We start from the raw sequence: 14,931 nt of genomic DNA on the forward strand, positions 1-14,931 counted from the left end.
TTTAGACTTTGTTACCAATCCTTTTGAAGACAGCAAAATCTCCTTCCCTCTAGCCTGCGCTTTATGGACAATTTCAACCATCCTGATGTTGGCCGAAGCCCTGTAGGGTTGGGGGAAATGTTTCTCCAGATGAGTGTGTATACCCAACTATATCTCGGGATCTGATCACTTTCCCAAAGAGTGATCCCACACAGACCCTGAGGAATGTAAAAAATGACACGTTAACTTTAGAGATACAGAAACTCTTGGCCGAAAAGTTTATAGAGACCATGTCACAAGATGAGTTACATCAGGGGTGCTATTTGAGGCATTGTGTCATGTCCAAAGACTTCAGAGACTTCCTCAAGGAAAGGCTTCTGATTGTGAGAATAAAATACTGGCAACCGGCAGGCTGACTCTCCAGAATGTGATATAGTGCTTGGGAAAAGGCATTGGGGGAAGAGCATCCTCAGGAAAGGAAGCTGCCAGCTTGCTTCAGACCCGTCATTTAGGGTTTGTATGAACAAGGGTTTACAAAGCCTAACATTAGGCAGAAAGTTTCCATGACTGACTTAAATTTCCATGAAGAGCTTTTTGTTTGGATTTAAACATTCCCTTTCAGTATTTGCGGCCCACAGATTGAAATATTGTGCTAAGGCATGAGAACCAGAGGTCAAAACTGGCTACTCTGGGTTTTCATTGTCCAAACAGAGAGAGAAGCGCAATGCAAACATCAAAAATGGTGAAAAATAAATTATAAACAATTATTTGATAAAAGACTGTCTTTAACTCCTATGCATAATCTAGAGTTCTGCCTTTCACAGCCTGATACACTCTGGTCTCCATGATGAAATACTGGCTTTTTAATGGAAGAAGATGTGCCACAATAGTTTGGTACCCAGCGGACACGTCAGTAGCACATCCTCTCCTGAGAACAGAATTTGGGATTCTCCATAGTTATGCAAAATCCAACCAAAAACCATCTCAATGTAGGGCCAGTATCTAAGCCACAAGGCTGTAGGAAATATATTGCTTTAGTCTTCTAAAACTAGTCAGTGAGGGGTCTGAGTCATAGTTTTTTTCCCCTCTGTGGAATGCTTGCATGCTACCTCTTTAACCTATTAAGAATGTATGGCTTTGATGTGTCATACTGCATATCTGTTTCGGAATGGCACCAGTTCAATGATTCTTATTAGGAGATGGTATCATAAAAACTTAAGGTAGGAATATCCACTGCACTGAACTCCAATTTACCTGAACCACGCAGGAAACTCATTTCTGGATTGCCAAAGAGAGAGTCTATGCTAATCACAGCTCTTGCCCTCTTGAGGGAGTATCAGCTGTAGCAACTTCTGCATTAAATAGAATACAGTTCCGCAGCTGCTGATGAAACCAAATAGGATTGCTTAGATCAGAAAACAAGGTGGCAGCATGCTACCCGAATAGGGGTTTGAAACACAAGGTCACCTCTTAGGAGTAGACACATGAGGTTAGGGTGTGATGTTAGGTATTTAAAACATCCTTCTTATTGTACTGTTAACAAGACACAAACCAGAGCACCAAAGCAGCCTCTTAAATGAACTGTAATAGTAAGTACCAGGAGAGAGTTAGCGTTCGTGGGACACAGCCTGACTTGCATAACCTCAAAACAAGGAGGAAGAGTCAAGTTCATGTTCCCAATAACTGAAGCTAAGGACTGTTACACCCTCCTATCAGGGAAAGGCATGGAGGAAGACTGACTAATTCCTTTTCTTCCACTAAATCACTGGTTTAAATGTGGCCTAGGTAAATTGTGGCTTTTATCATCTGATGACTGCTCAGTGTCCAATGTGAATTCAGTTTGTGGCCTGTCTACTTTAGAAGGGAAGCCAGATCTTGATGCCAGAGAAGTTAATGTGAACTCTCTGTATGACAAGGATGCGTAAACTGCCAGTACTATTTTTGGCTGCATCTCTGATCACGTGGGAGGTGCCAGTTCTACTCGACAGAACCCTAGTGAAATCCCATCCGGCTCCTCAGCTGGACAATAATTAACAGACTATACCACATGCCGGAGGAGTGTAACATCAGGTCACTCCTCCATATTTGGAAGTCCTGTAAATATCAGTGCCATAAAAACTCATTTCTGAAACCCATTCCCTTGCAAACTCAGCCCAGTAAGCGCTGGTAACAGATGCACTGGAATCCCTGGTAATTTTGAGTGCTGGATGATTCACTTATGTGACAAACGATTTAAGCTTATTTATTGGTATTGCTGAGTGTTGCAGTTTGGCAGTGAGCAGTTAAGAAACTACCTGCAGTAGCCTGCACTGAATAAGCTTCAGTAAAACTACAAAGATCTATGTTGGTAGCAGAGTCCCGACTGATCAATCTATACATAGTACACTAAATGAGGAGTCATTTGCACTCACTGACTGGGGCAGGGGAGAGCCTTTCCGAAAGGGACCATCCCTCTGTTACAGACATAGACATCAGCTGGCAACCCAACCTTTTCATGCTACTTAGTCCCTTATTCTCCCCCCTCCTGCTTGCCACAGCAGCAACTGAGCCCTGGTCTACACTTAACATTTAGATCAACCTAGTAAAGCCGAACTCGCCCCCACTATAGAGGCAGCTACGTACGCAAGATAATTCTACTGTTGACCTAGCTACTGCTGGTCGGGGAGGTGGATGGATGGAAAAAACCCTTCCATTGATGTAGGAAGCATCTATGCTATGGTGCTACGGTGGCATAGCTGCAACTGTGCCACTGTAGTGCCTGTAGTGTAGACATGCTCATAACTGTTTGTACGTGCATTCTGATGTCACTGGTGCTGGTAATGCATTGTCTTCTGCATGCGGTGTAAAACTGAGGCCTTGATCAGTTGTGCTAATCAGGGTTGGGATTTTCAAAAGGGTCTAAGGGAGTTAGGCCATGGAAATTCAGCAGGAATGGGGCTCTACCCCCCTCAGCCTTCTATGAGAATCCCAGCCCATGACCTCTTGGCTCTTTAGAAAAGGGACACTGTTACTGTCCTTCCAGTTTGGGAAATTCTATTCTGCGGACGCTAAAGCCCCTGGCGGTTTCAATTGGATAGGGTATTTTCCATTTGCTGCTCTGCTAGGTAATATTACTGAGCCATGTTGTGCAGCCATCTCTGAGGTAAAACACAGCAGCTGTATTTCCAGTACTGAGAACTTGATTACCAAGTGTAGGCCCTCGTCCTGCAATTGGTATCACATAAGTGCCCTGCTGTGCTTCCCCAGATTGCTCTGAAGTCAGTGAGGCTTCGCGTGAGCATGCCGGTGCGCCAGCGAGCTGTCCGTTCGAGGATTGGGGCCAGGGAGGTGTGTTGAGGTTAAAAACACTGGAACTAAAGTAAATGCTCAGTTGGGGAGGAGACTTTGGCAAAGTGTCTGTCTGATTTTCTTATGAATACAAATGCATAAATTGACTGACTTCCACATATGTGTTTGTGCACGTGGGGTGGAATACAGCTGTAACTCTCTCTATATTAGAGGTTTCAGAGTAGCAGCCATGTTAGTCTGTATCCGCAAAAAGAACAGGAGTACTTGTGGCACCTTAGAGACTAACAAATTTATTTGAGCATAGCCCACGAAAGCTTATGCTCAGATAAATTTGTTAGTCTCTAAGGTGCTCCTGTTCTCTATATTATTAGAGGTTTTCGTTAACTGTACTTGCCTTTTAAAGAGCAGCGAAGAAAAACATTTACAAATGTAATGTATCACTTTAACTGGTGGCAGCAGATAGCAGGAAACTCAAGTGAAGAACCGGACTATGAATTTTAAAACCTTGCAACCACATTCTGGTACATCCTACAGAAAGATCAGTTGGTGTTCAGTTAACAAGGCAATGAAAAGCTCATCAGCATGCAAATGAAATATGACTGGACCACTGGGGAGCACGTCATAATAATGGGTGTGTTGTCCGCAAGAGGTCAGTAGAGTTTCTGATAATACTAACAGTTAATGATTCACTTATTGCTACCAACTAGGTCCAATCAAATGTGGCCACGTCAGCAGAGTAGGCCTTAAACATGACTTAAAACTGTATTTAAAACTTACCAGGTGGGTTTTTAAAACTGATCTGACCAGGCAAACTGTTTTTCAGATCAGCTTGCGTAACACTCTGCTGCTGTCCCCAGTGAAGACAAGACCAGAGAGTCACATCGAGTTCCTGTCTAGGCCCCAGTAATTAGGGGATGAGGAGGGGTTTACACACAAGTTCCTGATACTGCTCCTGGATTACTTAAACAGAAACCAGCCTGCAGTTCTGAGGGGGAAGGACACCTCGATTTCCCTTTGCAATGAAAATGTAGCAATAGTCTATTTCACACCCTTCCTTAGAGCTTGGCCCTTAGTCAGAATGTAATGAGCCAGCTGTAGCCCTGGCTCTTCGGGCTGCTCACCAGTGGCGGTATCTGTAAGGTTACCTTCTTTGGGTTGAGCTTTTAGTGCTTCACTTCGTCCTCTGCTGGTGATAGCACATTGTAGAGAGAACAGGAGTACTTGTGGCACCTTAGAGACTAACAAATTTATTTGAGCATAAGCTTTCGTGGGCTACAGCCCACTTCATCGGATGCATAGAATGGAACACACAGAAGATATTTATACATACAGAGAACATGAAAAGGTGGGAGTAGCCATACCAACTGTGAGATCCATTCTATGCATCTGATGAAGTGGGCTGTAGCCCACGAAAGCTTATGCTCAAATACATTTGTAAGTCTCTAAGGTGCCACAAGTACTCCTGTTCTTTTTGCGGATACAGACTAACACGGCTGCTACTCTGAAACCTGTCACATTGTAGAGCTGTTTCAGGACATATTTGGCTCCCTCTTTTCCCCAGCCTTCTCCCTCTCCCTTTACCTGCAGCAGAGGCCTTCACCTGGCCTGGATCCTCCTTTGCTGAGTCCTAGGCTGCCTCTGCTGCTCCATTGCTGGCATTGCCAACTTGAAGGCTTCTTGGAGCCCATTGGGTGCCCAGTGTCGCCCTCTCTGTGAGAGCACAGACCTCGTGCAGAGGACTGACCTGTGCTAGGACATCCTTGTGTTGGGGAGAAACCAAGGCACTTTGGGACTGAGTAGGGACGGGTGGCAGACCCTCTAAGCTGTGAGACTGGATCCTAATGGGGTGGGAACACAGCTAAAGGGCGTTCAACCCCCCCAGCAGCTCTTGCCTGAATCTGAGCTCCCAGGAGCTTAGAGTTGATCTGATCTGAGCAAGGGGTGGCTCTTTGGCATTCAGCTCCACCTCCAGTGCTCTGCCATACACCAGCAGGAGACCACACTCTGCCAGTGGAGAAGAGGCCCTGAGTGGGGAGTGTAGAGGATTATTTGAAGAAACGTGTCTTACCATCAACACCCAGAGTATGAATGCTTCAGTGATGTGTCAGGCAGGATTAGTGTGCCTAGTACTTTTACTCATCGGAAGCAAGGCCTAAAGGTTTTTTAGCTAGGTTTCCTCCCAATGGAAGTTTGGAATCCCATTGAGTGTATAAAGACAGACTGATGGTGGTAACGATCAGTTGTGTCATTGTAATTAAATCAGTTCTTTCATGACAGCAGTAGAAATGATACAACCCCTCTGTTTCCTCGCTTTGCATCTGTTGAGGGCAGGTTTTTAAAACGAAATTTTGTCATACGAAATTTGCCTTGAGGACAAACAGTCGGGGATTTCATAAGCTACCAGCTAACAAAACATTTGATTAGCAAGTAACTTCCTAGGGGTGGATAGTGTTAGAGTTAAAGCCAGCCACATCCACCTTTGTTTGGCAGCATGACTACAGGAGATGCCAGAGTTCTAATCACAGCTCTGACACACACTGCTTCCGTGACCATGGGCTGATCACATAACCCTTCCGCTTCAGTTTCCACATTCATACAAATACCTCGAAGGGTTGTGAGAATGGCATGCTGTGCTCTACAGACTTCAGTGCTACACACGTGTAAAGTATTAGTATAGCCATTTATTGGGTTCCCTCATTAAACTGAAAAGCTGCTGCAGTGGGCAGAGGGAAAGCCAGACACTCCTGATGTCATTGCTGGGATTGACTTGGGAGAGAGGACCGGGCACTTGTTCTCCATCCAGATTATCTGACTACTGCTAACTGTCCTGAGTAGTTTGCAGACTTGTAATTGTACTAAACGGTTTAATTAAACCAAAACTCCAGCTGTAGTTAGTGGTAGGCTTTTCAGTCGAACATGCCTTGGATGAAATCTGGCTGGAAGAGTGCAGACACAAGGTGATGTTGGCAGGATTCTATCACAGTACCACATTCTAATGACTTTTCCTGCTGCATTAGAGCTCCCAGTCCCGCCGTGTCTTGGCAAAGCCTGACAGGAGACTGTCTGGTCTGGAGCTTTAACCTGGAATTTCCTGCCTTTTGTCGGCTTGTCCCAGCCTGTGTGTGTGTGAGCCCTCTGTGTTTCCTTTGGGGGGAGTTCACCTCTAAACCTGTTCCAGAAAGCACTTAGGGTATGTGTCCATTGCAGTGTAAGCCCAGGGTGAGTGGGACTTGAGTCAGCTGACCTGTGTTAGGGAACCCTGGATTTGAGTCTCCTATATTGTATTTTAACCCTGTGTTAAGACTTTTTTCTAATCTGTGCTTGAACCTATGGCTCTGGTGTCCACACTGCACTGTGCAGAGCCGTGTCAGAATAATCTTATCCCAGAGTCCCTAGTGGCGCCGCCTTCCCCCCCCCCCCCCCATGTGGCTGCTCTAGCCCTAGGACTGTGGTGCACTGTGGGATAACTTTACTGCCTGCCTGCATGTTACCAGGAAGCAGCTCACTTTGCAAAAGGTTTGATCGGTTTGCTTTCCATAGCAAACCCAGGAGGCTCTCTGATAGCGTGCTTGCAGATTGGTGATCAGAAGAGAATGGGTTAATACTGACATGAGCTGCTGCTGTTTGCAATAGGGGGGTGGTTTTCATTTTCAATAGAGTGGATTTCAGATTGATGGGCTAGAGAGGACTGAGGAAGTTGTCTCATGGAACTGTGGGATACTATTGGCTGACTATTAGGACCTTAGGGCTGGTCTACACTGGGGGGGGGGATCGATCCAAGATACGCAACTTCAGTTACGCGAATAGCGTAGCTGAAGTCGAAGTATCTTGGATCGAATTACCTGGGGTCCACACGGCGCGGGATCGACGGCTGCGGCTCCCCCGTCGACTGCGCTACCGCCGCTCGCTCTGGTGGAGTTCTGGAGTCGACGGTGAGCGTGTTCGGGGATCGATATATCGCGTCTTAACGAGATGCGATATATCGATCCCGGATAAATCGATTGCTACCCGCCGATACGGCGGGTAGTGAAGACGTACCCTTAGACGCTGTCCTGCTTGACTTCTCTGCAAAGGCTTGGACCCAGCTTGAGCTCAGACTCTCCAGCCCTGCAGAGCCCTGGAACCCTGAGGTAGCGCAGTTGCAGTGTAGATGCAAGGGGGGCTAGGCTTGAGCTCCAGCTCAAGCACAGGTTTACATTGCAGTGTAGGCCTACCTTTGGTAGCTACACTCCATTGACCTGCTGCTTAGTGGGATTTTTTTTTTCCTTTTAGCCGGGAGCCCCAAACTTTGCAACGCTGTGGGTTGTCCCTGTGGCTTGATTCTATGAGGTGCTGAGCTCCAGCTCCCATTGGCTGCAGTGGGGTTTGGCATCTTGCAGAATTGGGCCCCTAACTTGCATTTAGTGGAGCTGACTCTGCAAGCCCTTACTCAGGTGGCCTCATCGGGCTCCTTGCCCGAGTAAAGACTTCTGAGGTGAGGCCCAGGCTGTTAGAATTTACATGTAATAATAAATGCAAATGCATACAGCATGGAAGTGCTGGTATTGAGGTCTTCCTTGGAAACTGACTAGAATTGGAGCTCCCCAGGCCATTATGGAGTCCTCTCTGGCTTATCAGTCAGCTCTGTCCATGGGCTGCCCCTGCAATATAGATGTTCTTAATGTAGTCCTGAGAGGCCGTAATCAGGATCAGGGCCCTGGTGTGCTAGGTTCTGTATAGACACAAAGGTAGGTGCAGCCTCTGCCCTGCAGAGTTTACAATCTGTTTCGGAGGCAATATAGTGAACTGAAGGTGCTCACAGGCCATTTTTTTTGCCTGTCACCTAGGTGGACCCCTAATTCTGAATGGGTAGAGCATGGGAGGCAGCTCTGAACGGAGACCAAGACAGCTATTGACGCCTGTCACTGTTGGGTTTTAAAACAGAATTTACAATTACCAAAGTGTTACATTCCTGACCGGTGTCCTCAGAGATCATGGTTCATTCCTCTGGAAGTCAAGGTCCTTGGGAGCCTCCCTGAAGAGAATTTGGATCTAGAGTTCTGCCTCTAGTACTTAGATCTTGGTCCACTCCAACGAGAATGCTTTCTGTGGCTCTGGAGTCCGCTGGAGATGTGCCAGTGGTGTCTGCTGGTTGGAAACTCAGAGAGAATAGTCAGAAGAAGTGACTCCAGTCCTCTAGGGTTACCCAGACGAGTAGGAAAAAATGCTACTGGCTGAATTCCTATTTCTGGGATACAGTTTCTGTCCATTTCCCTGCCAAGTTTAGCCTAATTCAGGATGATTTTTTTAAAAAGTCTCTTTTCTGATTGCTAGGGAGTTTTAGAACACGAATCTCAAAGAAAGGGGATAAAAGGTGATCCAATTTGTGAAAACTTGATTGGGCCAGAAGAGGATTTTATAGATGTTCCAGTATTACCTGAGTGTGAATAGGTTATTTTATGGGCCTTGTGGGTTTTTGTCAGTTGATTCTTTAGATGTGAGTACATAAATACAGAGGTACTTTTTCTTTTCCTTGTTATTTTCCTTTGTTTCATGCTCAGGATGTTAAGTTTATGTATCTGTTTAACTTTATTGCAGTTAGCATGTCAATCTCTTCTCAAAGCTTTGTTACTGATGCAATGACAATTGTGACTATCATGTCTGTAAAGGAATGAAATACACGTTTTCCATGTAAATATGACAGTGCCAAAAATATATCTAATAAAGATTAAAACTATTCAAAAATAACCCTCAACAGCCCCAGTGTATGAACCAGTATATGCTGGGACCTTTTATTCACTAAAAATCACTCGTGATTTGCATGGAGCCCAAATGACTCCCCACCCCCACCCCACCACGCATTGTCTATGGTGATATGAATGTTGATTCCATTCTGTAGGGTTCACTCCTAGCACTATAACTTATCATAGGAAAGCACAGATTCAGCTACTGCTCTGAAACAGAGCATCGGGTGGGGGTGATATGGCTGTTGAGTCTGTTCTGGTTTTGTACCTTGCAGCAGAGGAAGTCGTACCTGGAGCGGAGTGTAAAGGACGCTGAAGATAACATCCGAGAAATGTTGATGGCCCGAAGAGCACAGTAGGGGCGTGGCTCCCACATGACTCAGCCGAGTCGGTCCATTTCACTGGTGCCCACACTGATTAGCTAGAACCGGGATGTTTTCTAGAGATGATGACCTTCCGCTCTGTTTGCTGCCGCCTGCTGGTGGGAGGAGTTTGTGTTTGAATGTGTTGGATGTTGTGTCTCACCCTTTCTGTATTTGGATGTTGTAATAAACTCTTCTTGAAAAGACTGCTGTGTTAACCAGCTCCTGTGTCTAGCAGACTAGCTTGGATTTTATACCAGTTGCATTCATACTGTTGGCTTTTCAGTGGAGGAAACCCTATGCTGCTTCGGGTATGGTACTTTTTGCTCAGAGTGGGCCAGATATTAATAGTCCAGAACCCTATCAGGCCCAGATTTCCCAAAGCACGCAGCACCCAGCAGTTCCTGTTATGATACTTCGGGCTGGATGTTCGCGAGTTCAGCACTACCCAGTGTGCACCCAGCATGCTGAACTCACTGGAAAATCTGGCCCATAGACCTGATTTAAGGCCCAGTGTAGCAAATGGTTACTCCCAAGCCTACTGCTTACTCCCATGAATAGGGCGACTGCCATCAGAAGGACATGGCACGCAGTCAGAGTGCTCAAGGGGAAGGCATGTCTTATGTCGAAAGCTGGTGGGTTGCTGGTTGCTGTGGTAAAAGCATCACACTGTCTCCTAAGGAGCAGCAGGGCAACAAAGGACTTTCTGTTTTTCTTTTTAATGCTGCTTTGAAAGAGCTCTTGGAGTTTCCTTTGGCAAGACTAAAGCAGAAGCAAATGGCAGCAAAAAAGTGGCTGGCTCGAGGGAAGAATATGTGCAGAAAAATACATAGACACATGCTGCGTGGCTTTTCCGTTCCTAAACTGAAGGAGGGGGAAAGGAGTTGGGAGCATGGATTGAACTTTAATCTATCTCTAAACCTCACTGCTTGTAAAGTCACTTGCCCGTTTCTATTGTGTATGTAGCTGTTAGGAAAATGGTCACTGCCTGGGATGTCAGTAAGAATCTTTGCTGGGGTGTGTGTTTGGATTCCAGTCGTGTCTAAGAGCCCCAATCAGGGCCCCATTTCGCTTTATCAATGGAGTAAAAGATGGTCCTCTCCCCAAAGAGCTTACAAACAAATCTAGATGCCAGGGCTGTGGCAGCTGTCATAACAAGGCATGCCAGGGCGGGACATTGCCAATGGGCCAGTATTCACCTGCAAGATTAAACTTTACCACTAGAAAGCACCTGGTTAGCTACTGCTCTGAAACAACTGAGCTCTCTTGAGTTCTCATAGCCACTAAGAGTTACGGTGTTGTGCTGGTGCCCCCTTGTGGATAATGTGTGTAATGAATGCTCCCCATTCTGCAAAAAACAAAATACAAGGTACAGGTTTGTTATTGACACTAATTTATTCCAGGGCAATATTTCCATGTCTTTAGAGCCCCAGTACGTTAAATGCCACTGCTCTGTTACTGACTCCTGGGTAGCCTTAGACAAGACACCTGAGCTGTCAGTGTCTCAGCTTTCCCCTCACTAATGTGAGGCTAAGGCCTACATCCCAGGTGCGCGGAGAGGGTTAATTCGCTAAACATGCTGGTGCCATCCTTCCATGAATGGCCTGTGTGATGATATCCCCTCTAGTAGCTCTCTGTGGAGAACCACAACAAAGGGTTAATTTATATCCCGAAGGCCTGGATTGTAGCAGCCCTGTGAAACTCATCTAGTGGGAGAGGCAAACTGAAGAGACACAAGGATGCCGTCCTGTGAGTGCTCCCCTGTTGCTCTCCAGCAGCATCACCCCCTGTCCAGCACGGTGGCCCCAGTAGGGTGACCAGATGTCCCGATAAAATTGGGACTGTCCCGATTTTGAGCTGTTGTCCCGCGTCCCGACCGATCTCTGGTCAGAATGCAATTTTTTGTCCCTATATTTTGTGCCGGCTCATCTGACCCCCTGTGCACCCCAGGCCACCCCCAGCACCCGCACACTCAACCCAGCCACTGCAATGAGTCCAAAGTATCACAGCACCTAGGAAACTAGCTATTACGTGCCACAGGCAGAGAATAGGAGGGACCAAGGCACACGAGGGCCCGAGGCCCTGCAATGGCAGGGAAATGAAGTTAGTTCAATGCCCAGTGAGCACCGTTAGATCCACCGTCACGGCTGGCAGTAGCTGGCATCTTTGGGGCAGAAGCGCTAAGGAGACTGAACTGCAGGTGCCTAGGGATGGTTGGTCACTTGAGAACCAGAGGGAGGCTCGCACGCGTGTGTGTGGCAGAAGCTGGCATTGCTGCTGCCAAACCTTTACCAGTTTGGAGGATCAGGAGGCTTTTGTTACCCAGGGCTGTCAATCACTTTGTGCCAACCCTCCAAAAAGGGTTCTCTTGGAACCGGCAGGGGCAGATGGCCCAGTGGGTAGGGCACTAGCCTGACACTTGTGAGAGAAGGGTTCAATCCCCTGCTCTCCTAGACTCACTGTTACCCCTTGGGGTACTTAGTCTGGTAGTGTCTTGTGTGCCAGCCCTGCCCCATCTCCCTGGCGCTGTGAGGATAAATACCTTACCGATTGCGAGGTGCTTGGGTAGTACAGCAAGGGGAGCCAGGTAAAACCTTCCCCACTGCATTGCTGGCCAAAGAGAGGTGGAGTGGGGACTTCTCAGCACCAGTAGCTAGTGACATACAGGGAGTTTCCTTCATGCGATAAACCCCATCTCTGAGGGACTAAGCCACAGCCCAAAGCCAGGCCCTGTGTCTTGGGGGTGGCATGGGGGGTTTGACAGTTACGCCAAAAATTCTAGCCCGTGTTCTGGGTGACTGATCGGTTTGCCGTTCAGTTACTTCTGCAGACATGTGAATAAGCAGAAAAGGGCTGAAATGAAGGAGCTCTGTTGTTCAGAGAGCTTGCCAGGCTTAGTGTGTGTAGCGCTGCCCTCTGCTGGACCCTGGCACACCTGCTGGTATGGAGTCCTGACACACCCCATTGCTGGTTAGCTGAGCCTTAGCTCCAGGGCTAGAGGCTTTGTGCAGGGCACCTGCTGCTCCCATTGTCTCCAACAGCAGTTGTTGGTGCTCAGCACTGGGTCTCAAACTGGGCACCCAAAGCCACCTGCCACTCTTGAAACTCCAGCCTGGGTTGCCTGCTGTGCTCAGCAATAGCTGCTCCCGCTGGGGCAGTACGTGGCAGAGCCTCTGCCAGCTCAGTAATAAATAACGATCCACTCACTGCATCCCATGCCAGCAACTGACTCTCCCCAGGGCCTGGAGCAGCTGCCAGGGTTACGAGGTGGCCACTGAGAGTCTTCGCTGCCAGGAAGGGCTCCTCTGGCCTGTGCTCCGTCCGCATCCTGCCGTCCCCTGCTGCTGGTTCCCACGCTCCCCCTTGGGCATGGAACTTGCAGGGAGGTTGGCACGGAGCAAGTAGCCCGTTCCGAAGGAGGATATTTGAGGGAAATGGAGCCCAGGGTTAAAGTCTGGGGTGATACCCTCAGCACTGGGGCAGAGAGGGCTGTGTGCAAGCCCCATCTCAGGATTTACCTGACCCTGCAGTGCCGGCCCAGCTGGGAGGTGAGCCCTGGGCTACAGCCCCGAATGCTTCCACCCCCCTCAGAGAAGTGGGCCAGGGGAATGGGGGATCAGTCAGTATCCTCGCCAGGATTCTGTGTCAGGGGGACCCAGTCTCCAGCACTGCTTCCCCATAGCACAGCGCCATCCCGCCTGCAGCAAGGCTCCCGGGTGCTGGGGCTGCAGGCCGGGAAGCAGGAAGCCAGCGGCTGAACGACAGACTGAACTGGACAACAGGCTGTGAGGATCAATTGGCAGGCGTCAGAGCTCAGCACTCAACTCTGAGACGAGGCTGGAGTGGCTCCTCTCCTCTGTACCCCCTGGGTTGGCTCTTTCCTAAAACACATGCCCGTGAGCCGTGTTGGTCTGACCCAGAGCAAGGTCTGCCTGGGCTGGGGCCAGGCAGCTCCCTGCCTCCAGGCTGCCTGGCATTGGGGTGGGGCCACCACCGGCTCTGGGAGGAGCATTAGTCGCTGTGGCCTCTGCTGGGGCTGCCAGTGAGGAGGGTGGATGGCACCAGTTGGGGTGATTTTTGTGGTGTGGATGCTTATTTCTGGCGAATGGGACTGAGGCCTCTCCCTGTCTCCTCTCCGGGGTAGGGTGTTGGGGAACTCCTCCCAGGTCCCTGTGGATCATGTGGCTGCTGCCTGGGTGCAGGGAGCGCTCTGGGGCTCCCTGCTCGGCTCCTCGGGCCCGGGCCCTGGGAGAAAGAGAGTGTCGCTGCACTCTCTGCCTGAGCCCAGTGGGAGCAGGGGCCGTCTGCTCTGCCCAGTGCTAGGAGAGCTGTGAACTGCTTCCCCGATGACCTGCAGGCGAATGCCAGCGCTAGGGCCAAATTTTGCAGCTTGTTCTGGCCTGGCCCTGCTTCCTGAGAGCCCAGCGGCTGCCAGCTCTAAGCCTAGGCCCACAGTACCAGGCAGGCTGCACTTCCCAGCAGTAAAAAAGCAGGGTTCCCAGCGCCGGCTGTGGCTGCAGCTGTGGGTCCTTTGTCCAAGCTGGGAGCAGTCAGGTGTTTCTACCCCAGCTGCTGGACGTGGCTGGCGCTCCCTGGAGCCCCTGGACAGCCAGTGTGTCCTGCTGGGGCAGGCACAAGGGACACTGAGCCGCTCTGCTCCTTGTCTTTGCAGTGCAGCATTGGGTGGTCACAGTCAACGGCCTCAGGCGTTGGCTCGGAGTTGTTTCAGGCTGTCTAGCCCCCCTGGGGAAGTGGAACAATTGCTTGTTAGGGGTGCTGGGGCCAGGTGCTGGGCCCTTTCTGTCTGCCAGAGCCGAGTGGCACTCACCACTGCAGCTTTGAACGCTAGCCACAAACCCATTGTTCCCTGCCATGCTGGGCAGCATGGGCACAGCATGGCGCTAGCTCAGCATCTGAGAGTAAGGGTTTCAGCTAGGGGTGGTGTCTGGCACTTGGGCTGTGGGCCAAGGCTGTAACCTTGACCCAGCGACTGGACAAGCCCTGGGCCACCATTAGGTTCATCTCTAGCCTTTGCTGGCTAAGGGTGGGAGGGTCTCAGTGCAGCGCCCATGGCCAGGTGCTCAGATACAGTAGGAATGCCCATGTGGACGCTAGCACCAACCCGTTGGCCCTTTCTGGGCCCCTATTGGCCAGCTCAGCAGAGCAGCCAAGCATGATTGGCTCATGGAAGTGGTCCCTGCCTACACCCCACTGAGGCTGTGGCTCAGAGTCAAGGCTGGTGGGTAGGGCGAGGAGGCGGTACGGTTGCCAATAGTCCCTTATTTCCTTATCTCAGTACAAGATTGGGTGTTGCTGAGTGCTGCAAAAAGCAGCAAGAGATGCACAAAACCAGCGTGGGGAACGGTGCTGGAGCCAGGAGGGCTGGGGAAGGGGGGGGAGGGCAAGAAATGAACTCCAGGAGGCCAGGCTAAAGCCAGGGGCATTAAGGGGGTGGGGAGAGTTGGAAATTCCTCTGACATGTCAGTGCTTAGCTCTGCAAGCTTAACAAGGCCTTGTCAGAGGCCCCCTCCTGCTCTCTGCGCTGCCACTATCAATCAGCTGTGACTCCATGGAAGTCC

The 14,931-nt window shown here is 49.4% G+C and overlaps 1 protein-coding gene across 1 annotated transcript in view; it reads left to right on the forward strand.

Annotated features, from left to right (window-relative positions):
- PFDN1 (prefoldin subunit 1) overlaps positions 1–9,551 on the forward strand; it is a 61,823-nt gene extending 52,272 nt beyond the window's left edge. Inside the window, exon 4 of the mRNA XM_065409671.1 lies at positions 9,266–9,551. Within this exon, the coding sequence (XP_065265743.1) occupies positions 9,266–9,349 (84 nt within the window). The 3' untranslated portion in view covers positions 9,350–9,551. The remainder of the gene's footprint in view (positions 1–9,265) is intronic.
- The last annotated feature ends 5,380 nt before the right edge of the window (positions 9,552–14,931 follow it).

Source organism: Emys orbicularis, chromosome 8 (assembly GCF_028017835.1).
Source record: "Emys orbicularis isolate rEmyOrb1 chromosome 8, rEmyOrb1.hap1, whole genome shotgun sequence".
NCBI lineage: Eukaryota > Metazoa > Chordata > Testudines > Emydidae > Emys > Emys orbicularis.